This window comes from Acomys minous (genome assembly GCF_964271855.1).
Source record: "Acomys minous genome assembly, chromosome: 15".
Lineage (NCBI taxonomy): Eukaryota > Metazoa > Chordata > Mammalia > Rodentia > Muridae > Acomys > Acomys minous.
The window spans coordinates 75,442,916-75,470,773 of record NC_140497.1 but is presented as its reverse complement, the minus strand read 5'-3'; the positions used below and the strand labels follow the sequence as shown (position 1 = coordinate 75,470,773).

The 27,858-nt window shown below is 37.2% G+C and overlaps 1 protein-coding gene across 6 annotated transcripts in view; it reads left to right on the top strand.

The window, feature by feature from the left end:
* CNOT6L (CCR4-NOT transcription complex subunit 6 like) overlaps positions 1–27,858 on the top strand; it is an 84,956-nt gene that overhangs the window by 15,138 nt on the left and 41,960 nt on the right. For all 6 annotated transcript variants that reach the window (XR_014775099.1, XR_014775100.1, XM_084759925.1 and 3 more), the window contains exons 2-4: positions 13,706–13,827; positions 16,702–16,888; positions 18,408–18,493. Coding sequence is in view for 4 of the 6 variants with exons in the window: in XM_084759922.1 (XP_084616048.1) it covers positions 13,706–13,827; positions 16,702–16,888; positions 18,408–18,493 (395 nt within the window). In the remaining 2 variants the exon portion in view is untranslated. The remainder of the gene's footprint in view (positions 1–13,705; positions 13,828–16,701; positions 16,889–18,407; positions 18,494–27,858) is intronic.

Genomic DNA, 27,858 nt, shown 5'->3' with positions numbered 1-27,858 from the left:
TCCATGAACAGACCTGATACTGCAGGAGTTGTGCACCCTGTTGGGGACTTAAAAGAAGTTCCACATACTCATCATCTATGCAGTATTTCACAACGTTTCTATATTTCAATTTCTTTATTCATAAATTTACAGTTAATGCATAATTCATAATTTTAGTGAAATGAACAATGAGAGTACATACAGATAAATTATCAAGTTATTTAGGGATCTAATGGGCATTTAGTGCATGTTTTCTTCTTCCAGCTCATAAATCCCATCTTTTTTCATCCTACTTAAAATTTGGTCCAGAAGTAAGAGGGAATTTCAAGATAGTGTGATCCTCAGTTTTCAAATCTAGGGAAGTCATTTGGGATTAGTACTGATTAAAAAGGAGAGCAAATCTTCAGTTAGTAAATAAGTCATTTTAAAAAACATTTTTCAGTAGCCACATTTTAATAAAATAAGGACTAAATTAAGCTGTGTGATACACATAAAGAATGTGTGCATATATGTACATTTAGGTAATTTTTATTATCATAAATAATATTTATAATGCATTGACAATCACCAACCTGATTAAAAAATACTCAATCCAGATTTAGTTCTTACTGGCTCCTTTAAATACTTACATGCATTATTCATTACATTACATTATATTTCCTTTGTGGAAAGTAACAAAATATTTTGTAAATGAGAAATAGTTATAGAACAGTAGAGTCTAAAATTTTATTCATTTACTTTTTTGAGATTGTAGTCTAATTGCAACATCTCTCTCTTTCCTTTCATCTCCCATGCTCTCTTTCTAATTCATACCCTTTTTTCATTAATTGCTATTGCATGCATATATGTATTGTGCACGTACATATTCCTAAACAATCTGTTAGTTACATAATATCACTTGTGTGTATGTTTTCAGTACTGACCGACTGGCACTGGAAAGCCAATTGGTGTGCTCATCCTTGGGGAGAGGCCTCTCTCCTGCTCTCAGCTTTACCTAGTTGCCTGTAATTCTGTGTGTAGGGCTGAGGACTTGTGGGCTTTTTCTGGTCCAGTTTGGCATATTGGTTGGTATCTTTTGTTCAGCTTATGTTCAGGCAGTTATGTTGATGAGACTTAACAGGCATAGCTTATGATGTTACTAGGAGACAAAATCTTATAGCAAAGTCTTTGATTCTCTGTCTCTTAGAATCTTTCCACCCTGTCTTCTGCAATGTTCCTGAGCCTTAGGTGTGGGAGTGTCTTGTAAATGTACCCATTGTACTGAGCTGCACAACAGCTCTGCAGATTGATTGGTTGTGGTTCTCTGCAGCGGTCTCTGTTACAAGGATTAGTTTTCTTGAAGAGGCAAAGACTGTATTTATCTGTGGGTGTGTATAAGGACAGCTGTTTGTAGAGTGTTGTTAGGGATTTTGCTGGTTTGGTAAATTGGTTTCAGATTCTCCTCCAGTAACCATAATTTCACTAGCACTGAGTAGTTACCTAGGTTTTTAGTGCTAGGTCGTTGATGTGGTTCATTGGCATCATCACTGGGTAGAAGCTTCCATGGTCCCTACTGGTGTTGTGAAAGCTAGTCCACAGGGAGTGGGCTTCAGGTCAGTTCAGCTGGGTCTCTGGGCCCTGGTTTTGAAGTGTCTTCAGCAATAAGGACTTCACCTTCTACCTCTGGCGGGTGGGGGTTAACAAGGACAACAACAGTAGGCTGTAAGTTTTGTGAGTCTTAGACAGCCCTGGAAAACAACTTAAAAGAGGGCTTCTCAGGTCTGGTTGTAGAGACAATTTTGGAATTTTGGTTTCTTTAAAAATACAGAAATATTATAAGAATGTGGTTTCCTTTTAATCCCAGGTGTTGGGGATATGAGGCTGCTTCCGACTGTCCAGAGCAGCCTCATGCTCTAACATAAGCGTGGTTTTGCCAGCTGCAGATAGTTTCTGCAGTTCTGTGATGTTGTGGAATTCTGGGAGCTTTTCGGAGGTTATATAAATGCTGTAGTCCTGAAAGGTGGTGTGTGTGATTGTTAGTAGTTTCTGGAGGTTGGTTGCAGTTTGCTAGTAGCTGTGATCAAAGAAGAAAAGGAAAGAAATTAGATTCAGGGATTTTCCTAATTTCTCTCCCCTCTGACCTTGTTTGTCTCTTATCTAGTGTTAGGAGGTGAAGCTGGGGGTGGGCGGTGGGGTAAAGGGTGGGGAAAAGAGCCCACAAAGTTGCAAAGGTCAGCTACATCTAGTATTGAATTTTTTGTTTATTTTTAGAACAAGAGAAACAGTTCTGTCATGGGTTTTATCTAAATGTATCTAAAATGTTACATTCTTAGGCCTTTTTGTCAAAACTATCTTCAAGATAAAGTTTAAGGAAAAAATGTAGCATTTTCTCAGTTACAATAGTGGATAAGGATTGTGTATGATTAAGTTTCAAAAATTGATGATGAATATGATTCTTTGACTCTAGCTACCTGTTAATCCTATTATATGCCTATACTGTTACTATTTTGTATTATCTAGCTAAGGAAACAAAAGTATGTATTTTAAGTAACAAAGCTAAACATTTGCTCCTGTGACCTTTGATGAGTTTGTTATGGGAACATTTTTACTCTAGGACTAAAATTTGGATGAACATTGTATTTTGTGTGTTTTGTTGCTTTTGTGGAGTGCCTACCTGCCAAGAAAACAGAACTTGAAGTAAAAGGTCCTGGAGCATTTGTAGCAAATGAACAAATAAATTTATTTTCTTCTAATAATATACAGGTTTCTCTTTCAGTGGCTGACATTTATTTTGGGTTATATTATAGGAACTTTCCTGACTCAGAGCCTTTGTAAGTTCTAACTCAAAGCCTTTGTAAGTTCTCATGTTTTGTTTTGTTTTTTTAACCATCCACAAAAGTATCTATTCTACTCATATAAACACCTATCAAAAGATAGTGCTTTAAACCAGGTGTTGTGGCACACAACTGTAATTCCAGCCCTTGGGGTGGCAGAGGCAGGCAGAGTTTGAGGCCAGCCTGGTCTACAAAGCAAGTCCAGAACAGCCAAGACTACACAGAGAACCCCTGTCTTGAGAAAAAACAAACAAACCAAACCAAAACCAACAAAAGTAGTGCTTTGTACTGAGCCAACAAGGTTTGAAAGGAAGGGTATCAACTTTAAAATAGTTCCTAAAATGTAAAATATGTGCAGAGGGCCCAGGACCCATGCAGGCTCTGTGGTTGGCAGTGCAGTCTCTGAGCCCCTGTGAGCCCTGGTTAGTTCATTGTGTGGGTTTTCTTGTGGTATCCTTGACCCCTCTGGTTTCTACAGTCCTTCTCCTTCTTCTGTGGGATTCCCCAAGTTCTGCCTAGAGTTTGGCTGTGAGTCTTTCTATCTGTTCTCATAAGTTGCTGGGTTAAGCCTCTGATGACAGTTGGGCTAGACACCAATCTATTAGACTAGCAGAATATCATTAGGAATCATTTCCTTAACTTTTTTTCTCTTCCCTATTTCCTTCCACCTCCCTCCCTCCTTTTCTTTCTTTTTTGGTTCTACTCTAGGTCTCTGGGTTAGCCAGCCTCTGGTTCCTGGCAGTGTCCAGGATGGGCTTCCTCTCATGGCATGAGTCTCCTCAAGCTGGACCAGTCATTGCTTGGTCACTTCCACAATTTCTGCACCCCCTTTATCCAGCGCATCTTGTAAGCAGGACAGATTATAAGTCGAATGTTTTGTGGGTGGGTTGGTGTCCCAATCCTTCCACTGGAAGTTTTGCCTGGTTACAGGAGAGAGCTGGTTTAGGCTCTGTATCCTCCATCACAAGGAGTCGTAGCTTGTCACCCTCATCAATTCCTGGGAGTTCTCATCGCCCTAGGTTTCTAGCTTGTCCTCCCCAACCTGATCCCTCCTGTTCCCATCCCCACGGCCCCCACCCAGACCTCCCTCTGTTCACCAGTGATGTCTGTCTTATTTCCCCTTCACAGTGAGATTCATGTGTCCCTCCTTCAAATGTAAATCTCTTACTGGACTTGTCTATACGATGCACGATCCCTTTATAGGCATTCTTGTAATTTGTCATTTGGGTCTAAATATAATTAATAGTTGACTTTATTTATAGAAGATGTTTTCATTTTTAGGACTATTTGAAGAAAAAAATTTGGTGCTGTAGGATTGTTTGCCAATTTTCCAGATTGTACTGCTAATGGATTTAGTGGGATTTTCTGTGTGCATAACTTATTATTAATTAGCTTTCTTAGGAGAGAACCTACAGTACGTTGTCTGCCTGCCTGCCTGTCAGTCTGTCTGTCAGTTGGTTGATGCAACAGAACTTAGAAATTCCAAACATTCATACATATATCATCAACGGATTTCAGTAACGAATAGACTTTTCAACAAATGGTGCTAGGTGAGATACTCATATGCAAAACTAAGCATTGACCCATACATTTCATCAAAGTCAACTTAAAGGATCACGAGCTTAAATGTAAAAACCAATCATCATAAAAGGTCTAAAAGAAACTAAAAGAAAAAAGTGGTCTCACTGTATACCTCTGGCCGTCCCAGAACTCACCATGTAGATCAGGCTAGCCTTGAACTCACAGATTCTAGAATGCTGGGATTAAAGGGGAGCACCAGGCTGAACTGCTTGTAAGTGTTGCACTTGGCCTTTTCCTCCTCCTTCCTATTGTGTTTTATCTAGGTTTGTTCGCTTTTGTTTTGTCTGCCACATCCTATACACAACTACTGATTCCTTGTCTTTCAGATTTATTCCACTGTCATTGTGTGTGTGTGTGTGTGTGTGTGTGTGTGTGTGTGTGTGTGTATGCGCTCGCAGCGTGCGCACCTGCACAGTAGATGTTATCAGTTTTAAAATGTGGCCATTCTAATAGATGTGCGATCAGCTTGTTTATATTTCCGTGATGCTTAATGTTTAACATCTTATATACTTATTTGCTTTATATTTATATCATATATGCTTATTTGTTTTCCATGTTTCTTGTTTGGTGAAGAATCTTTTGAAAATCTTGTGTTGTTCTATACCCCTGTATGTCAGGGTGTCTGGAGAGTGAACCCACATTCAGGGCATATGCTCTATCCTGAGATATAAGTGTAGTGCCTTTTAAAAAATTAGATTGTTATATTTTGTGAGTTCTTTGGAATGCTTTTTCTGATAATGTTGCCCAGTTCTTCATGGAATGTATTTCTTTATTAGTAGTTTTCTTAAACAGATAATTTTTTTCTTTTAAGTCTTTGTGTAAATTAAGGACATTTTTCCTTTAGTTTCTTTTAGACCTTTTATACTGATTGGTTTTTCCGTTTACGCTCCAGGTTCTGTTGCACTGAATTCTACTCTATTAGTACCAAACTATCTGGGAAACTGTACTTTCTGATAAGTCTTGAAAATAAAAATGTGCACATGTAAATTTATCTGATTCTTCTTTTTTTTAACAAGAAGAGGTGCTTGAGAAGAAATAGTTTTGGCCCCTTTTCCATATATTTTAGAATCAGCTCCCCCCTCCCCCATATGAGGAGATACACTCTAAGGTGAATAGATGCCTTAAGCCAAGAAGACTACTCACTTGAGACCTGTGGAAAAAAGTGAGGGCTGTCACGTCTGTCTAGTGAAATAGAAAGCGCATATGAAAAGAGAAGGTAGAAAGCCAGTGTGCTAGTTGCTTTTCTTGTCTTAGTGACCAAATACTTGCTACAAACAACTTTCTTTTTCTTTTCTTTTCTTTTCTTTCTTTCTTTCTTTTTTTTTTTTTGTTTGGTTTTTTGTTTTGTTTTTATTTTCTTGAAGACGGGGTTTCTCTGTGTAGCCTTGGCTGTCCTGGACTTGCTTTGTAGACAAGGCTGGCCTCCAACTCACAGACTCTCTTTCCATTACAAACTCAACACACATGAGTTAAGAAAAGTTTAAGTTAAATATACCTGTATGTGTTAGCCTCATTGTTCTCAATCTCATTCTCAGCATAGGATATTTGAAATTTGTTATCCCTGTTTAGGGAGCTCTATTCTTTTCAACTTCTTTACTATTGTTGTCTATTATTCATCATTTTCCCCTTAGACAGGGTTTCTCTGTGTAGCTTTGGCTGTCCTGGACTCACTGTGTAGACCAAGCTGGCCTCGAATTTACAGTGACCCACCTGCCTCTGCCTCCCGAGTGCTGGGATCAAAGGTGTGCGCCACACACCTGGCCATCATTCTTACTCTTTATGATAAAGATGTTTTCCTTTTCATCATTTATTATTTCAATCTAATAACAGGATAAAACAATGCAACCATTTGAAGGAGGAAATAGTAATAAAAAGAAATGTCATTGTTTATAGGATTATTTAAAATTAATATATTCGTATCTGTTTTTCAAGTAATGCGACATTGAAGCATTAGGACATGGTACAGTGAATGACAGCAGTAGATATATACACTGAATATTTCTTCCTCCTCCTCCTCTTCTCTCTCAAGACAGGGTCTCCCTGGCAGGTCTGGAACTCCCTGTGTTGACTAAGCTGGTCTCAGACTGAGATCCGCCTCTCTCTGCCTCCTGAGTGTTGGGATTAAGGAAATGAATGATGAATCCTTACCCCGTGAAAGCAATTAATTAATTTTTAGATAGTCTTCTTTTTAGTCAGGACTGACTTCAAACTCTTCAGTCTCCTGAGTTCTGGGATTAAAGATATGTACTCCCATGTTCAGTAACTAAATACCTCTTGAATAAATGGTAAATGGGTTAGAAACATGGTACTTTAAAAGTTGAAAGGTTGTTTTCTTCATAATGAGTGAATTATCATAAACCTACACAGGTTTTGCTTTGTTTAAAGTGATCACAGACCTTGAAACATCAGAAACTTGGAATAAAGTTCCTTTTAAATGCTTGTATTGTGGAGACATTGTAAAATGTATCATGAGTGATCAGTGCCATTCAGAGACCTGTAGTATGGGCGTGGAATTGCTAATGGAACTATTCTTTATCTCAGAATGTCTTAGTTCTTGGATTGCTGTCGATCTTTAATTGATCCGACTATATGCAGTGTCGTTTGTAAGGTACCTTTTTTTTTTTTAAGTATCAGCTTATTTAAAGATAATAGTGGGTAATGTGCCTTTTTCAGGTAAGATGTAAATTTTGTATTATAGAAATGACTAGTGGTCAAATATACAGGTATTGATTAGGAAATAAAAACCTCAAAAAATAACTTCAAAAATTTGTACTGCAAATATTTTGTTTGCATAAATAAGGTAAACCTAGACTTACTTTCTCAGAAAGAAACCTTGTAGTGTTTAAAACCAGAGAGTAACAGAGCGGTGGTGGTGCACACCTTTAATCCCAGCACTCAGGAGGCAGAGACAGGTGGATCTCTGTGAGTTCGAGGCCAGGCTGGTCTACAAAATTAGTCCAAGACAGCCAAGCCTACACAGAAAAACCTTGTCTCAAAAGAACCAAACCAAACCAACACCAACAACAAAAACAAAAACCCAGACAGCAAGAATCTGGCAAAGAATAATTCATGTGTTCACCTTCAATCCCCTTGTTTTGGAGACAAGCTCCCCCCCCCTTTTTTTCATTTTTTGTTTTTTTGAGACAGGGTTTCTCTGTGTAGCCTTCGCTGTCCTCGACTTGCTTTGTAAACCAGGCTGGCCTCAAACTCACAGCGATCCACCTGCCTCTACCTCCCGAGTGCTGGGATTAAAGGTGTGCACCACCACATCCGGCTTGTTGAGACAAGTCTTGCTGTGTAGCAGACGCTGATCTTAAACTTCTGATCCTCTTGTGTCTATTAAGTTCTGAGATTAGAGGAATATTTCATGGTCCTTGGTGTTTTGCCTTCTTTAACCATTGAGAATAGATGCCATTATATGACAAACTTTTTGCAGTTTCTCTAAAAACAGACATATCATACGGGCTTACAGTTTTTGCTAGCTTTTGTATGTGAGGTAATCATTTAGTTTAATGATTTGTTGTTTAGATTTGGATTGTTAGAAATCTTTTCATTGTGAATTACTCTTGATTTGCAGCATTCTCTAATATGCTGAACCACAGAGACAATAAATTTCAACTGGTAAGAAGGTAGCTGTGGCTAAATACATAAGACTTAGATGTTTGCACACACTTGAGGGAAAGCTAAAAAGCAGTAATAAGCTTTCTTATTCAGGACAAGTGATCACTCTCAACTTTTACAGTGGGGTGTCCAAGGGCTGCATAGGTGCTGTAGTAAAGGACAAACTAGATGAAGTTCAAAGCACCTTGTGTAGTTAGTATTTGGAGAACTGCATACAGTGTTTTTCCTAGTGTCTTGTAGGGCTGAAGACTGAGGTTACATTGTTGTTAAGGGGCTTTAGTTTACTTTGTTATGTAATCAGGGCTTCCAAGTTGACCTAATGTTAGTATCCTTTGTAAAAATTGGAAACTTGGCAAAACCAATTTAACGTTTTATCTCAAGGGTAGAGAGGTTAGACCCTTGTTAACATCCATGAGGCCAGGTTTGATGCCTGCCACTGTAAGAACAAAATATACAAATCAAGGACAACAATAAGTAAACACACAGAAACAAAAGCAAAAACCTGTGCAGCTAGGTATGATGGCACATGTCTATAATCCCTGCATTTGGAAAGCTAAATCAGGATTATGAACATCAGGCTGCCAGTACTACACTGTGAGACTGAGGCCAGTCTGAGATAAACAGTGAGAGCTGTGTAAAACAGTCGCCTCCAACAACACTAAAACTGCTTCCTCCTCATCCTCCAAAGAAAATATGAAGAATTAGCTGTTAGTGTTTTCTAAAATAAACCATTTCCCTTTCTTTGGATGAAAGCTGCTCACCACTCAGTATTTAAACCCTAGACTAGTGTGTGTGTGTGTGTGTGTGTATAGTTATTAGGAAACATGATCAGCATCACATTTATAGATTTGTTATGTTTGAATTATTATTTTAATAATTTTCATTTAGTTTTATTTAGTATGTTTACAAGATGAATATTGACTAAAGACCAAAAGCAATTTGGGAGGAAAAGGCTTATTTGATTTTATACTTCCACCTAACATTATTACGAGAAGCTAGGGTTAGAGCTCAAAGAGAGACCCGGAGGCACAGACCAGGGAGGATTGCTGTTTCCTGCTCTGCCTTCTTTGCTTGCTCAGCCTGCTTTCTTATACCAAGTATCACCTTTCCAAAGGTGGCATATGGGCCCTTCCACATCAGTCATTAATCAAGAAAATACCAACTACAGACTTGCATACAGGCAATCTCATGGAGGCTGTCTTAGGGATGCTACTGATAGGATAAAATGCCATGACTCAAAAGCAGCTTGGAGGTGAAAGGGTTTATTTCATTTGCACTTCCACATCACAGCTGAACAAAGAACTCAAGGAATCTAGAGGCAGGAACTGAAGCAGAGACCATAGACTAATACGGCTTACTGCCTTGTTCCTCTTGGCTTGCTCTGTTTGTTTGTTTGTTTGTTTGTTTTTTATATACCACAGGACCACCTGCTCAGGAGTGGTGGCACCACTCAACAGTAGGCTGGACCTTTCAACATCAATGATTAGCTATGAAAATGCCCTACAAACTTGCCTACAGGACAGTCTTTTGAGACAGGAATTTTCAGTGTAGCTGTGGCTGTCTTGGACTCACAGAGACCCACCTACTTCTGCCTCCCCAAGTGTTGGGATTACAGGTGTCGTCATGCTCAGCTGCCTACAGAACAATCTTAAGGAACTATTTTCTCAATTCAGATTTTCTCTTTCCAGATATGTCTAGATTTGTGTCAAGTTCACAAAAACCAACCAGCACAGAGACATTTTCTCAACTGAGGTGTTTTCTCTTTTCAGATGACTCCATCTGGCTTGTGTGAAATTGGTAAAAATCTAAATTGCACAATGTATAATATTGATCATATTCCCTTCCTGTTAAATTGTATTACAATGACATAGTATTAGTGAAATATGCTTTTCATCCATCCTTACTGTAGATAAGGATTATGTATTGTGCTTGTTTCTGGGTCTGTTTGCTTTGCTAAGTACTTATTTTATATAAATTTAGAATGGAAAAATACCCACAGAACTCACTTGTTATACTATATAGAAAATAAAGCTTTCAGTAGCTGAAAACTTTGAGAACTATTTAAGCCAATGGGGTAGACATCAAGTTTCTCTTGGTGAAAAATGTTTATATTTCTGTACTTTATAAATAATTATATAACATTCATTGAAAAATAGGCATCATTATTATTATTACTAGAGTTTTGGGGTTCCAACTGGGTTGCCATATTATACTGAGAAAATTAGGGGGCCCTTTTGAGTTCTTAGTGTCATAAATAAAAGAATTTAAGAATGAACTTAAATGCAAGTTCAAGAGCAGTTTTATTACAGTTTAAAGGAAAAACATCCCAGGGCAGGCAAGTGTAAATCCTCCACAGTTTCCTGGAGAAGGGAAGGAAAAAAAGCCATGTCCTTAAAGCTGCCATGGAGGTCAGATGCAGCCACATGGCAGGGATGGGGAGCTTTAGGAAAAAACTAAGGAAACCCAAAGTATTAAAAAAGCATATTTTCATTCTGGGCAGCACTCAAAAGAGAGAGAAAGAGAAAAGAACATGGCAAAGTTACAGCTTTCTAACTTAGGCGTCAGGAAAATAGGCTGACCAGTCAACTTCATGGTAGCTTATAGTGACTGCAAGGGGTAGGGAGCAGGAACTGAAAATTAAAGTTTTCCGCCACTAACAGAATCTGCCTAAAAATGGGCAACTTAGATGCAGGCAGAGTCGACGGCCACACTCTGCCAAGTCAGGGTAAGCAAGTCCTCAATAGTTCCTGCCCTGTGAACAAGTTTGGCAGAAATATTAGGCCAGAAAGCTGAAGATGAGGCTCCAGCGTTATACAGTGTATTGGGGGACTGGTCAGGAGGTAAACTGTCTTAAGTCAATTTGTACATTTTGGAAGCTGCTAACCCACACTGCTGGTTCACTCAGGAATTTAAGTTTTATTCCTTCTCAGGTCTCTGAGGGGCATTGAAGACAAGATAGTATAGTTTTATAACCAAGTTTAGCTGGTTAGGGGACAAGATCATTTTAGATCAAGATAAAGAAGTTAAGCTATTAGAGTTGAGATATGCTAGATATTGAATCTCATTTGGAAATTTAGACCCAACAAGACAGGAAAAACACTTACTTCAAAGGAGACGAATGCAGATGGCCAAGTCACTATGAATGTAGCATATATAGTACTCAGTATTCTCATGATTGTCACATGGTTCTCCCTGCTATATGTAGTTTGTTTTACACATGTGTAATAAAATAAAAGTATATATTAAAAAAAAAAGAAGTACAATCCAAGCTTGCATCAAATTATAGCTTGATTTTTTTTTACGGGAGAGAGACTTCAGTCTCATGTGACTGGTAATTATTTTTTTTAATATGAATTGATATACTAAAAAATAAAATTTGTTTTTCCTTTCAAAAAATTAAAGTTTTTTAAAATTTATAGCTTAATTTATTCCATCTATTTTCTCTAGCTCTTTAGCATGGCTCAATTTGAGCCTTTGTAGGTATGGTCCCTTGGCCAGGTGATACTGGAATGTTAAATCTCTACCTATGCCAGAGGTTGTGTTTTCTTGACCAGAAAGATTTTTTTGTACTCTAACATTGTAACTCCAAATAGCACAATATGATGAGATTGAAGAATTAATGTAGGGACTGAGGAACTTTACTGTGGAGAAATCAACACATGACAAAAACTTGCTTTCTACTTCTTTAAGTACAGGGAAAATGACATGAGACATTTTTATTGTGCATGTAATAACTAGCTTTGACTTCTTGGTGCATGATGGAATACTACCTCATTTTATTGTTGATATGTAACAGATTTTAGACCTCCTGAAAGTAACTTTCACATTTGGAATAGTATTTAACTTAGAACTAGCCACAGATTACGGTACTTGACTTAAGGGCACATGTGAGGAAGAACAAAGAAATATAAGCAAAGAACCAACTATAGACCTGAACTTGCAGCCTAGTAGTAGAACTCTTACATGGCGTGTGCCAGGTCCCTGGGTTAGATCTATTACTGACAAAGTAAAAAATCAACTCTGTGTGTGTGTGTGTGTGTGTGTGTGTGTGTGTGTACTCTGTGATAAGGATAACACATAGGTATTTAATTAGACTCACATGGCTTTGCCATTTGCTGTTGTTTGATCTGAAGTGGGTTTTTCTTCTGTCTGCTAGCAAAGAAGTAAGTTTTACATTGGACCCCTCAAAGTATTTTCAGTGCTTTTTGTCATCTGCTTCATAGTTAGCACATTTGAAGTGGTTTTATGATTGATTTTGTCACCATCGGTGATTGATTTGTACTGTGATTATGAAGACAACACATGGATTTGTGTCACTTGGCATGGCTCTGTAGTTTATCTAATAGTTCTGAGAGTAAAAAGGAGTGACAAGTATTACCTCAGAACAACAGGTCTAAATTAAGACTGACTCCAGCAAATCAAGATAGGCATTTAGCCTGATGAGGATGTGTTGGTAGAAAGTAATAGAAAACAAAACTCAGTTTGCTGTGTGTGAGTGTTGTGTCGTGTCTGTGATTTATTGAGGAATCCGCCTTTTATTTGTCTTTAAGACTGCCTTATGAGGTCGGCTTTCCTTGTAGTGGGAAGGCTGTGTGCAACAATCTGGGATATAGCCTACTTTGTTTATGACCAGCCGGAGTGAGGATCCTGCTTCTTCCACAGACATAGGCTGAGTCTCAAGCATTGTCTAAACTAATGCCAGTGTCAAGGGAAAAGCATGTGCTGTTAGTCATAGATATGAAATATCTGAGCATTACTCAATGATTAGTTGGAGTTCCATTAAGGAAACTTGTTTTAAGATCAGCTTTTCTAGCAAAGCAGTGCTTCTTAGCACGGGGGAAGGAACTGGGGAGTGACAGTGTTCTCTGCAGAGTCTAGTATGGTTGCTCATTTACATTTTCCCTTAGGTGTCTGTTAATGAGTTTCTCTAAAAGCCTAGAATATTGTAGTGGTTTTCCTTACATGAGAATATATAGTATAAAATGACTTAACTAGCTTCGTGGGTGGTTCAAGAGTACACCAAGTCATATTACTGGGGGAGCAAAGCATTTCTCAGAAGAGTTACTAATGCCATGGAGAGAGGGGCTCTGAGTAAGTTCAGGCCACAGCACCAGAAACAGTGTTGTGGGTTCTCTGAAGAGAATCAGAGTCCACTTAGTGGAGGAAGGAGATTCTTACACCTTCTGAGACTGAGGAGGTTCAGCTGCAGCCAGGTCCTCAGCTTCCCTGGCAGGAGACAGGAAAGGGGAACAGAACCGGTTATGGCATCCCTCTGATATAAACTCATTTCTCAGGTGATAGGCTCTGAGAGTGGCAAGTCGGCTTGCTCTGGACTCACAGACGCTGTCCTAGGAGGGTGCCTTTGAGTATTTGTGAGATTCTTACAGCAAAAGCAGAGAAAAAGAAAACTCAGCATCGTGTCTTTCCTTTTTTCTATACTATGTAATATTTTTTATTTACTTTTTATTTTCTCATATTCTCCCACATAGATTTTCCCCCTTTCCCCCAAATGACTGATTTCCTCAAATAACTATACCAATAGTAATGATTTTTAAAAAGCAGTGTGTATGTGGCGGGGGCAGGAGGGGGGCTTGTGCATGTGTGGGGTTCTTGGCCTTGAACTCAGGATGTTAGAATTATGCAACAGGCACTTTAACTACCTGAGCCATCTTGCTGGCCTTGACTGTAATAATTATTGATTTTTTTCACAGACTAATAGGGATGCCAAAGGAAAAATATGATCCTCCAGATCCTCGCAGAATTTATACCATCATGTCAGCAGAGGAGGTAGCCAATGGGAAAAAATCTCACTGGGCAGAATTAGAAATCTCGGGTGAGTGGAATCTGAAGCATGTAATCTGCAGTATAATAGCAACAATTGTGAAGAGTATTTCTGTATTTTTAGACTCTTTGTTGTTGTGTTTTAACCAAATAAACTAATTAGAAATATGTAAGAATCCTGAGGCACTAGTGATTTTTTGATCTTTTAAAATATCTTCTCTTTCTTTTGAGATTGTCTTGAGCAAGGATAGTGATCTGCATTACATTTAAAGATGTTCAGAGTTCAGTTTCTGAGTAAAATTAGGTTTTATAATATCATAAATCTTGTGTTGACTTTTTAGAGTAATTTTTTGCAAATTAAAGTCTTTGATATTCTTCTATTATCTTAGTGCTGGCAAAGAAGGAAAGCTAACTACTCTATCTGTGTAAAGATAAGATATTTGCTAGCTGTGACTAGAACATACTCAGAATTTGTTAAAGTAGAATATGATTTGAAAAACTTGTAACAAACCCTCTGTGAAAATGAAAAAAAAAATCAAAGTAAAACTGAAGGACATTGTGTAAAATATCCAACTGATACACTTCAAAGTTATCAAGATTGTGAAAAACAAAAAGAGAAAGTGCCTTAAGTCAGAGGAGTGTTAAAGAGATATGATAATTAAAATAGCTTGAATTGGATTATAGAAAAAATATATATAAACTGGTAAATTTTGAATAAAACCTGAAGTTTTGTGACTATCACTGTATCAATGTTAGATTCTTACTTTTGATAAATATATCATGTCATATAAGATTCTAATGCTAGGGGATTGAAGCATATTACCCCATATTACCTTGGCAACTAAAATTATTATAAAATTAAGCTATTAAAATAGAAGATAACTATTTTCTTTTATGAGTTGCCACAATACAGATTATATGTGGAATGTGGTCATTGTCCTATTCCGTTGGCATTGCAGTATCAGCAGCAAGACTTAGCTTGTACATATCACTAAAAGGGATCTGGCTAGATGAATGAATGTTCATCATTCTGATAGGAGCAGTCCACACCCGTCAATTCAAGATTTCTCAATCTCAGCTTACTGACAGTTTGGGTCCTATATACAATACTTTGTGCTGGAGATTTTTTGTGTAGAGTATAGGGTGGTTAGTAGCTTACTTGGATTTTACCCAGAGTTAGTTACATCAACCCAAAATGCCAAAGTCCTTTGAGGAACAGTATTCCTCCTGATTCGTATGTTTGAGAGTGTTATGCTAAGTCCTAAATTAATGGAAGTTTCTCTTTTACCCATAGCCTCATCATTGACTACTTTGTTTTTCTATTAAAATGCAAATCCTACTGACACTTTGTATTTCATTATAAATAGGAGGAAAGAGTCTAGTGTAGAAACAAGAAGCCTGGATAGAAATAAACACTGAGCCTAGTCATACAAAGACATAACATATCCCTTTGAGACTTTATGTTCTCTAGCTTCCATTGATATGTCTCATCTAAATGTTTTTTGGAAAGTGATATATAATTAAACAATTACTTTATGGGTCTGGAGAGATGGCTCAGCTCTTCTAAAGGACACAGATTTGGTTCCTAGCACCCACATCAGGTGGCTGGCTCATAAGCACTTGTGACGTCAGCTCTTGGGGAAGCTAATAACTCTGGCCTCTTAAAGCACCTGCACTCATGGGCACATACCCATAAACACAGATACATGTACACACACACACACACACATACACACACACACACACACACACACACACACACACACACACTTGTCTAGAAGTAAAATACATCTTAAACGTGATCACTTTGCTTTCTTATCATCTTTATATAAATTATGCTTTATAATAAATAATTATAATTGGCCTGGAATGTCTCTCATTTGTCTGGCATTTGTAAAACCTTATCTTGGAGTTAGCTTCCAGCACCAAATCATCTGGGTATGGTGGTGTATGCCTGCAGTCTTACCACTTGGGAGATAGAGGCAAGGGGATCAGAAGGACAAGGTCCATCCTCAGCCTCCTAGCAAGTGAGGCCGTTCAGGGCTGCGTGAGATTCCATCACAAAACAAAACAATAGTAACAACTTAGGAGATAACATAACATTGTATTTTATAAAACCCTAGCCTACACGATTTGCCCAGACCTATATTGCTAATAAGTGGTAAAAGTTAGAACTCTGAAATGGGTCTTCTGATTTAGTACATGCTTTATAACCCATTGCTCACAGATCATAATGTGAAACTGTTTTCTTTAAGTATGTTACATTTAATGTAAAACTTTAAAGTACAATCTCTAACTATAACATCAGAAACTTAGGGAAGATATTTCCTTTGGTGACACAGCAGTTTTACTGGTGGCTAATCTAAGGCTGGTTTTAAATAATAATAATTCACTGTTTATTTAAAGTTTGTTAACCAATCCAGGCCCTGGATATGGATATATCTTACACTCATAATTTTCATGGAGTGTTTGAGGAATATTTCTGTTACAAAATAGGCAAGCCTATTTTACCACCAAAGTTCAATTCAGCCTCCAGTTTCAGCCTCCAGTTTGGCTCTGAAAGAGGTCTCAGTCAGCTTCCATCAGCTTCTCTCTCTCTTGTTCACTTTGACATTTCTCTCTCTCTCTCTCTCTCTCTCTCTCTCTCTCTCTCTCTCTCTCTCTCTCTCTCTTCCTTCCTCCTCCCCCTCTCCCCCTCCATCCCTCTATTCATCCATCCCATGATAAAGAGTGACTGTTGAAAATAGAGTGAAATTAAAGGAGGATAGATGTTTTAGCAATCATATAACTTCAAATACAAAGTTGGAAATGTCAAAGATACAATGATATCTGTGTGTATTTGCCACCTTTTCTAGCACTTACCAGGTCTTGGAATTCATATTTTATCTTGGGTCTAGAATTTATGCTTTAGTGTTTTGCCTTTTAGGTAGAGTGCGGAGCTTAAGTACATCACTTTGGTCATTGACACACCTGACAGCGCTGCACCTAAATGACAATAACCTTGCTCGCATTCCGCCTGATATTGCCAAGCTTCATAATCTGGTTTACCTGGATCTGTCATCCAATAAACTCAGAAGTTTACCAGCAGAACTAGGAAACATGGTGTCTCTCAGGTGAGGAAACATTAACGACACGATTCATTGTATAAAAGTACGAATTTGCCAAATAAGAAAGCTATGGGATGCTATTTTATGGTGGGATTTCCATGTCTGTGAAGATCAAAAGATAAAAATGGTCTTAAGCACAGTGTGTGAGTTGCCCTCCATTTAATATTTCTTTTCCTTTGCATTGTAGGTTCTGCTGTGAGTTTCTTTTGACAGCCTTTAGATAGGTGGAGGTTATAAATGAAACTTTCAGGAACAAACTTCTATTATAAAATGCATGTTTATATTTTTATTACAACTCTTTATTGAAATCTAAAAACTTGATTAAAATGGATCTATAGTTCAAGAATCTTTAAGACTTCCTTTTTGAGGCAGGGTCTTGCCTGTGGTGCCCCAGTGGCCTCAGCTTCTAGGAGTTCTACTCTAGCCTTCCAAGGTTGGAAACAGCAGGCATGTGCCACTGCACTGGCAGCATTTGCTATAGGAGAAAATGTTTTAGAATCTTACTAACTGTTTCCAAAACAGGAATTTCTTTTTTATCTTATCTATTAGGTTTTTTTTTTTAAAGTTGTGCTCACATGTTTAAAATGATTAACTATTGTGTTATTTATTTGTTCCTTTGCCATCTCCTAACTGGTTATATGAATGCTTACCTTTTTTACTAATAAAGGTTTTTTTTTTTCATAATCTGTTCAAAATTTCAGTTACAAACTTAGATCTTATCTGTGTTGTTTGTTTTCTGGTTTGTTTGTCTTTGCTGATTTGTTCCTATCGTTTCTTTATTTTGTACTTTAGTACATAAATTTTGTGTTAATGATTGTTCTCCAGAGTTCTCTTCTTTTCTTTTTCAAGACAGGGTTTCTCTGTGTAGCCTTGGCTATCCAGGAACTCACTTTATAGACCAGGCTGGCCTTGAACTCAACAAAGATCTGCCTGTGCCTCTGCCTCCTGAGTGCTGGGATTAAAAGGCTTGCACCACCACTGCCCAGCTGTTTTTATCTTTTCATATTTTCTTCTTTTCTTTTTTAAAATATAACATTTATGTGTTTGTTTCTGTATATGAATTTGCATAAGTCAACAGCCTGCATGTGGATATCAGAGGACAGCTTTATGGGAGTCCTTCACCATGTAGCTTAGGTAGTCAGGCTTGGCATCAGATGTCTTTACCTACTGAACCATCTTGCCAGCCCACTTTTCATGTTTTCTATTTAATCACCATTAACTTCTGCTATACACTGCCTTGTTCTGAATTTCCCTTTGTGGTTTTTTTTTCCCTCATACTATTTTGGCATAACTTGGTATTAATAGATGGCATGGGTTATAGAGTGAGTAAATCACAGAAATATATAATAATTGTAGCACTTTAATAGTAGTGCATAGCATTTTGAGATTAGTGTGAAGAAATGCCTTGAATGTAAATATCACTCATCGTGTGTTAGAAGAAAGACTAAGAATGGCAAATATAGGTATTAATAAAGCATATTATATTATATTCAAACCTTTTTTTAATATATTTTTTTTACAACAGGGAATTGCTTTTAAATGACAATTATTTACGGGTTTTGCCTTATGAACTTGGCCGGCTCTTCCAGCTGCAAACTCTAGGTTTAACAGGTGAGTTACTTATAAAAAAAGATAATATTAATACTTAGTATTGAAATACTATGATATCTTTAAAGATCATTTTGTTAAGAGTATAAGTCAATTTGAGTATGACTGAGAATATGAGGAGGATTTGGTTAAAGGCATTAGAAATGTAATAGTTGAAATATTTTGTCTTCTCACTTCTTTCCTCCCCACTTTCCTCTGACTCCTTCTCTCTCCTCTTTCCCTCTTTTTATGGAGATGCGGTTTTATACTCTAGCCCAGGCTAGCCCGGAACTCATATTCACTTTGTGTTAACCTCCCAAATGCTAGATTATGGATGTGAGCCACCACTCTCAGATTAATTTTATTTTCTATATGCTAAATCTTATAGACTTAAAACAGTTGTCTAGCTAGAGGAGGAGGATGGGGCAGGTCTCTTTCTCTTGATTAGAATGGTATAGAATGTTTGTATTAGTTTTCTAAGCTTAGAATCATGAGTTAAGAAATTAATAAGTTCTAACCTTCTTAATTAGGATTGTCTCTAATGAAAATAATTCTTTGTTTAGTACTTGTAGGACAGCTATTTTCTACATTGTGATTTATTGGTAGAGAGCCCATTAATGATAAATTGCCAATTTAAAGTTGAACCTAGAAGTCTTAAGTTTTAAGCCAAGCCATATTCCTGAAATAGCAAATGTAAATATTTAATACTTTCAGATAATTCTCCATGTTACCTTGCACATCCCTAAAAATGTATGCTATATTACTAACTGAATGGATTGTTCTGATTATTTGTAAGTTTTACTATCCTTTGTTTTAAAGTGTTAAGTATTAAAACTCAGGGCTGAGTTTCTAGGGCTGAGTATTTAACTCAGTTGTGAAGTGCTTGTTTGATCTTCAAGCAACACCAAAAACAAGATAGAAAACCAAAGTAACTACTGTTTGGCCTGTCTTACCGTAGTGGCTGCTTTGTCTACTAACACAAGTTCGTTAAAATCTCTTCTCTCATCAGACAGTCAAGATTGTCAGACTAGATAAAAGAAAAATAATACTCATTTATGTGCCATTTATAGGAAATAACAAATTGAATTAGTAAGTTAAAAATATCTCTTAGGTAACTACTCTGTTAATCGATTGTTGGCTATTCTCCACCAACCATAAGAGTTTTGTTCTTGCCTATGGAAACATTCCTCTTACTAAACCTCAGTTAGTTCTGTAGTACATTTTGATTAAATAGTGTTTGTTTTTCTTTCCTTTTGAGTTTTAAGTATTTATACATGTGTAACAAGATGTTTTAAGGATACAATTCATTTATGTGTTTTTTTTACATAATACACATAGCCTGACAGTAGTATGGTTTTGTATTGTTTTTTGTCTGTTTGCTTACTTTTCTTTTCTTTTTTCATACATATAGTGCTAGGATTATAGGTATATGCCATCATTTCTAGCTGCATTTTTGAATTCTCATTTTTCAATAGGAATGTTCAAGCTGTATCAAGGGGTTTCTCTTTTTTGAGGATCTGATTAGTGTTCATTCGGTTCCAGTTTCTGTTCAAGTGATTATGTACAAAGGGCAGAGAATTTTTAGAAAAGAAAGCTAGAGCTTTTCCTGCCTTTCAAACCTTTTTTCTTAAGTAGTTTGAAGCAATGAAATGTCCTTAACAAATAGCAGCTTTAGCCGGGTGTAGTGGCGCACGCCTTTAATCCCAGCACTCGAGAGGCAGAGGCAGGTGGTTCACTGTGAGTTTGAGGCCAGCCTGGTCTACAAAGCGAGTCCAGGACTCTCAAGGTAACACAGAGAGATCTTGTCTCGTAAAAACAAATGGCAGCTTTCTACACACAGGAACAAAACTTTTGAAATGATTTCTAAGTCAGTTTTTTTGTTTTGTTTTGTATTTTTAGCTATTTTGTAGTAGTTAACGTATAATGAAAAATGTGAATGAAACATTTGACGGTGCTGTGAGATACAGTGGGAATGAGCAGCCTGTGCTTGCAGCCTTGACATCGTCACCGCTTTTCCTTCTTTGGAACCATAGTTACTGAAATTTTCATAATGATTTGTGTTGTCCTTTTCTAACAATCTAATTTTTAGAAGTATATGTTGATATCTGAGGAATCTGTTTGGAGGATAAGTTATTTGAAAAATTCAGAAAAGCCTATTTTTTTTATTGGCTTAAAACTTTTTTCATATGGTATAGTTTTATCATATTCTTTCTCCCTCCTTAAGCACTCCCAGATCCTCCTACTCACCTCCCTACAACCATAGGTATGGCAAGACAGTGAGCTGAAAGTGTTTCTCTTAAATCACTTAAAAGTCCAAATGTTGCTGTAGAGAGATGGTTCAGTAGATAAAAGCACTCTGACTCCTCCAGAGAATCAAAACCCATATTAGGTGCCTCACGCTGCCTTAAAATCCAGCTTCAGGCTATTAGGCCTCCTTCTGGCCCCTGCAGGCACCTGTACTCATGTGCACACTCACAGAGAAGTACACACAATTAAAAAACAAAATAAACATTAATTTTATTTTTAACTAAATTTAATCATTAATATTTAATTTTATGAGGAGAAGAGGGAGGGATTTAACCAAATGAGTTAAAAAAAAAACAGTAAAAACATTTAAGGTTCTGAAAGTTTCATTTCTATTTTGATAATATTTCACATAATTTATCAAATGCCTTTACCAAAATAATACCGTGTTTCTCATTCTTTACATAAAAACTTAAATAATATTTCCATTCCAGTGATGGCCCAACTTTTAATATGTCTTATGATTTATACACTGCTGAATTTAATTTGATAATGTCTGTTAACTGAAGAGAGAGTGGGCACAAACTTTTAATCCCAGCACTCAGGAGGTAGAGGAAGGCGGATCTGTATGAGTTGAGTTCAAGGCACAGTTTATGCTAAGAAATAGCTATTTTTGTTTGCCTATTTCTATGCATAGTGGCTGATATAGTGCAATTGAGTAATCCTAGTTAGGGTTCATCATGTGCAGGAAAGTAGCAAATACTATAGCAAGCTACATAAAGCTAGTTATGCTTTCCTTGGGGAACAGGTACATGGTAGTTAGACTGTGGTTGCCTTGACTTATTTAGTTGCCTATATAAACAGTTACAGGAACTTACTAGTAGAAACAGATAAAGCTCTAAATGAGGACAGTGCACTAAGAAAGCATACGAGTTGGCTCCCAAAAATACACTTTAAGGATTTTCCCCTCTGTAATTATACTATCATAGTTTTGTATGTCAGGTTCCTTATCTATCTTGAATTGATTTTTCTGCTTGGTGAAGGAGATCTAGTCTCATTCTAAGTCAGCTTTGTTGCTTGATACCAGTTTATTATGCATGGGTTATATGTATTCAGAACTTTTTTTTCTGTGAAGTTTTGCAGTTTGTTTTTTGCGTATAGTAGTTCATAATAGTTCTAATGATCCACTGACATTTCTGTGGTATTGGTTATAATACTACCTTGTTCATCTTTTTATTTACTGAGATCTTCTATTTCTCTAGTACACATAAAGTTTATTTATTCATTTGTATTTTAAAGTATTTGTTTTGTGAATATTTATTTTTAAGTTTTTATTTAAGTCTCATCTTTATTATATCTTTCAACCTATTAAGTTTGAGCTCATTTGCTTTTTCTCGTTCATCAGTAAGTTCCTTATGTAAAATGTTATTTTACTTTTTCAGTATTGGTACTTAATACTACTTTTGCTCTATCACAGTAGTTTTGGTAGTATTGTATTTCCATTTATATTTCAAGAAATGCTTAAGTTTTTTTTATAAGTTCTTAAAAGTAGAAGATTTGGAGGACATGCTATTTAACTTTTATATATTCATATAATTTCTGCGGTTCTTCCTTTTAAAACATTATGTGGTCAGAGAAAACATGTAATTTTGTATTTCTCAACTTGTTGAGAAGTGTTTTGTGGTCATGTTATGGGCTATCCTGGTGAATGTTCTTTGTGCTGATGAGCACAATGTGTATTCTGCAGTAGAGTAAAACATTCTATAAATGTCTGTTAGGCGCATTTGGTCTACAGTATCCTTGAACTCGCATGTTTCTGTTCTCTCTCTGATAGTTCTGTACGTTGGTGATCATGGGATAGTGAAATTTGGTGTTCAATGCATGTGTATTGTACAGTTGTTGCATATTCTTGTTCTTATCTTTATATAAAGATTTTTTCTTTTGTAATTTTTAAATTTAAATTGATATAAATACAGCCATGCATTCCTGGCCTCCAATTTCATGGAGTATCAGCTCTCACCCCCAACACTTTCATTTTTAAAAAATGCTGTTTATTCTTTGACAGTTTTATACGTGTATACAATTGATTATATTTGCCCCCTGCTCCCCTCTCCTTTCTCTGGACACCACCCCGACATGTTCCCATCCTACATTCATGTCCTGTCCCTTTCTTTTGGGAGAGGGATCCACTGAGTCCGATTGATGGCCTCTTGTTGGAATGCTGACTGATGTTGGCTTGATTGTGTGTAAGTCTCATGTAGATAACCGTAGTCACATTAGGTTCATGATGCGATAACCAGCGTTCATGCTCATATTTATTTATTTATTTATTTTTTTTGTCTTTTTGAGACAGGGTTTCTCTGTGTAACCTTGGCTGTCCTGGACTCGTTTTGTAGACCAGGCTGGCCTCGAACTCACAGCGATCCGCCTGCCTCTGCCTCCCGAGTGCTGGGACTAAAGGCGTGTGCCACCACGCCCGGCTCTCATGCTCATATTTAGATGACAGCTTTCCACAGCACTAATTCTTGTCTTCCAGCTGTTGCGTTCTTTCTGCCCCTAGTTCTGTATTTTTGAGCCTTGGTGGTCAGAGGGTTGATGTAGATGCCCCATTTAAGGTTGAGATCTCAGCAAGCACTTATTCTCAGCCCTTTGAGCAGTTATGAGTCTCTGTATAAGAAACTTGCCCACTACATAAAGAACATTTCTGTCAAGGCTGCGAGCAACACTAATATATAGATATAAACAAAAATTTTAGAAGGCAGTTTGACAAAATGTCTGACTGACAAAGCATGAATTTCCTCCTGTAGAGGAGACTTCAGATCCAATCAAAAAGCAGTTGGCTCCCTCCATAATCTTCATGTTTCTATAACACCAGTGGGCACATCTTTCCTGGCAAGTACGTATTGTAGCACTCTGGGTACTCTGTTGAGTAATACCACTAACAGCTTCTCCATTGGCCTGACTAGCATCTTTCAGTAGCCTGAACATCATCCATCAGGGAGAATGTTTTCAGGCTGGTTCCACCTTGATTTCTCTGAGTTCTGCAATCAAAATTGTCTATGTGTTGAGCAGTACGTTCTTACCATCTAGTTATGTTTGGCAGCCAAGAGCAATAGCAGTAGACTGTGTGGTTTTGGGGCCTCTGGGCACTCTGACCAGTAATTTGTAGGGAGTTACACCATGCCTGCTACTGATATTTTATTTTAATAGTCCGTGTCTTCTGGGGGAAGCATTGTCCACCCAAACAGGGTACCTGTGTTCAAACATTTTCTTTTGACTTGAATCTTGGGTTTCTGTAAGGGCTTTCCATCCATCTTCAGTTTTGCTTACCCTACCCCTCAGCACTCCTTCCTTGTCCCCCTTCCCCCATCCTCACTTAAACCCTATCATATGCATTCTATCCCTTCACCCCTTCCTGACCACTACAGACACCCCACTTTAGATATGCAGTTCTAAAAGTACACATCTAAGATCCATGTCTGAGAAGTAACGTGATCTTTTCTTGCTAGGCCTGCGTTATCTCACTTGCTTGTATTCCAGTTCCATCCACTTCCCTGCGAATTCTATAATCTCCTTGTTGTTGTTGTTTTGTTTACAGCTGAATAAAATCCCATTGTGTATGTGTCCCACGTTTCATTATTTATTCATTAGTTGATGGGTATTTATTAACTAGCTGTTGTTAATAGGGCAATGTATATGGATGTGGATGTATTTCTGTAGGAATATATGGAGTGCTTTGGGTATAATATGTCCATGAGTGGTGTATCTTGGCCATATTTAAATCTCTTTTTCAGCTTTTGAGAAACCACTTCACTGATTTCCATAGTGGCTAAACTAGTTAACAGTCCCAGCACCACCAAGAGTTTATCCCCACACTCTTGCCAGCGTTTGTTGCTATTTGTTTTATTAATCATAGCCATTCTGGCTGCGGTGAAATGGAATCTCAAAGTAGTTTTAATTTACATTTTCCTGCTGTCTGGTGGTGGTCAGCACTTTAAAAAATGTTTATTAGCCATTTGTATTTTTCCCTTTAAGAACTCTGTTTAGTTCCATGGTCTATTTTTAAAATTGGTTTGTTTTTTAATGTTTGCTACTTGAGTTCTTTGTATATTCTAGATGCTAAGTCTGTGATGGATATATAGCTGGCAAAGATTTTCTCATTCTGTGGCTCTTCACTTGATTGACAGTTTCATTTGCTGTACACAAATGCTTTTTATATTTATGAGCTCCGGTTTGTTGATTATTCCAGAGCAATTGGAGTCCTATTCAGAAAGTTCTTACTGATACCTACCTGTATCTTGACATGTACTCCCTACTTTTTTTTCTAGCAGTTTCAGAGACCATTAATAATGAGAGTTAATCTTAAGGTATGTATTGATTCTTGCTACTTTGTTGATTTTGTAGTGTTTGGTTCCCCCCCTTCCTTTTTTGCTTACTTATTATTCTAGCATTATTATGTCCTGTGGCCTTGTGGATAAATTTGTTTTTCTCTTCAGTCCCAAGGATTCCTCTGTTTTCTGTAGAGCTGGCTTAGTAGTGTACATTCTTTCAGCTTATTATCCTCCTCCTCATCACTATGTAAGGTTTTACTTTTCCTTCAGTGATGAAAGATAGATAGTCCTGTTAGTATACCTATACTAATCTGGGTTGGCAATTATCTTTCAGAACTTGAAATACATCTAGCCAGGCTGCCTGGCTTTTAAATTTTCAGTTGAATAGTCTGCTTTTTTCAAACTTCACTTTGTGTGTTTAGTCTTTTAGTTATCACACAATCAAGGGAGGTTCCTTTCTTCCTTTCTTTTTTCTTTTCTGTTTGGTATCTTAAATGCTTCCTGTGTTTGAATTAGCACCTTGTTTTCTAATTCTGGGAAATTTTCCATCATGATTTGTTTAATAATGTTTTCTGTGTCTCCTTTTTCTATGTTCATTATTCATAGATTTGATCTTTTCAGAGTGTTGCATATGCCTTGGAATTCCCATTGATACAGTCATTGTCTTTGTTTAGGTATTCCATTTCCTCAACCTTTCTTCAAGTTCTCTTTTCCTATATCTGGAGAATTTCCTGTTATGATTATTTTAAAATGTTTCTATGCTTTTCGAACGAACTGGGTTCTTTGTTTCTTCTGTGTCTCCCATGACGCCAGAATGCCGTGTATGTCTTATTTCCACAGTAGCTCTCTTGCTGTTAGAGCGTTGTCCCTGTCGGATTGTTCTAGTTCTTCTACTTTTCTTCATGCCCAGATATTTTGTCTCCTTGATGTGCTTGATCTAAGCAGAGACCTTTGAGAGTTTTTTATTTGACTTAGTATGTTTTTTAATATCCAGGATTTTAGGTTTTTTTCTTCTAGGTTTTTCTTCTTCTTTTTAAATCTGTGTTGAATTCTTGTGTATCTGGCTTTGCCTGGCTTATTTCATTCAGCTGTTTGTGTCCCCAGTCAGTAGCTTAGTTCTTACTTGATCTTTTTGAGCACACTTACAACAGTCCTTAGTTCTGTGTCTGGGATTTCATCTCACTTATTATCACTAGATGCCATTACTGTAGGATCAGTGATTTTGAGATTTTTTTCTTTTTTAATTTATGCACCTGGTGTTACTTTGCTTTGTTTTACTTACTTATTATCGGTATTCATTCTTTCAGTTGAAGTATTTGCAGTATTCATGTGGGGCATGGATGTGTATGTAGTGAAAACCTCCGCTCCTCAGTCTAGGAGCTCAGGGTACCTGGTGTAAACTCTGTATTCTTGCCTGGATAGGGTATTAGCTGCTAGAGCAACCACAGCTTCTTGATATTACAGGTGCTATCTGAGTCAGTTAATAGCAATAGTCCCATCTGACTTTAGTAACTGTGGGCGGATAAACAACCAAGGATGGTATAGAGAATTCTCATATTCTAGATAATAAAATAAGGAGTTGGAGCAAAGTAGGCTGGGTAAGGATAAGAATTAATATTAGTCTTGAAAAAGAAAACAACAGCAAAAAGAATGGCTTATAGTAAACTGGGTAGAGAAACAAAAAAGCCCCAATGCCTAACTGAGCAACCACAGGCAAACCCATCATGAGTCATAAATGCAAGAGTGAAGATTAAATAATAGAAAGTAAGAAATAAAAATAATGATTATGGAGTAAGTTGCTGGCTCGGTTGTGGTGAGTTGAGAGGTAAAGTTCTCAAATGGCTCTGGATCTAGCAGTCTTTGTATGGTGCTGTGAGCAGGAGTAGAGAGGGGAAGCCCACTTGTAATGTATGTATGGTAGGATGAGTTTCCATTCGGCAGTTCAGCTAGTAAGCTAACTGAGGATGGGTCCATGATACCTTACTTTTCCTGGTTCTTTTGAAAATTCTCTCAGTATTGAATTTCTCAGTTTTGCTAGTATTTATTTAGTTGTATACCTCCTGCATTTTGCGTTACTTAGACTTTGGTAAGCTTGATGGATATATGTTCACTGATGGTTTTTATCAGCTTGAGATGGTTTGGCCACTGGCCCTTGAACTTTTTCCTTCTGCTCTTCTGTGACTCCTGTCGTGTTGGGCTCCTTCATGGTATCTCTGTGGGATGTCTGTCAGCATTACTTTTCTTTCTGTTTTTGGACTGTGTGGTCTCATGTCTTTACTTTTGGTTCTTTGTTCCTCACTGTTGTTGAGCCAGTTTAGGGAGTTTCACTATTGTTCATTGTTTTTGTTTTTTATCTCTCTCTTTATTTTTCTTTGGCTTCTTTCTATAGTTTTTTTTAACATATATTTTTTCATTTAGTAAAAAATTAATTTCGAACTATGCTTTGATCTTTGTTTTTTAAACAGTTTCTCATTGTTTGACTTATGATGGCCTAAGCTTGAGATCGTCCTGTCTTAGCCTCCTGAATCTAGGGATTATACACCTGGCATTATAAATTGTTTAGACAATTTTAGAAGCTCATTACACTTGCAGCTGGTTCTCTGTTATGATGGAATTACACCTTAATAAATCCATTGTAACTGGAAAGTATATTTACCACACCAAATTCAGCCACAGTACACTGAAGATCCTTGTGATCTTGTGCCTACCTGGAACCTGCAGCTTGTTACAGCTGCCTGTCATCACAAGAGAGTTTATTACATTTTGTTAGCCTGATAAAGTATTAGAATTGAAGTATGGTTTCTTCTAACTGCA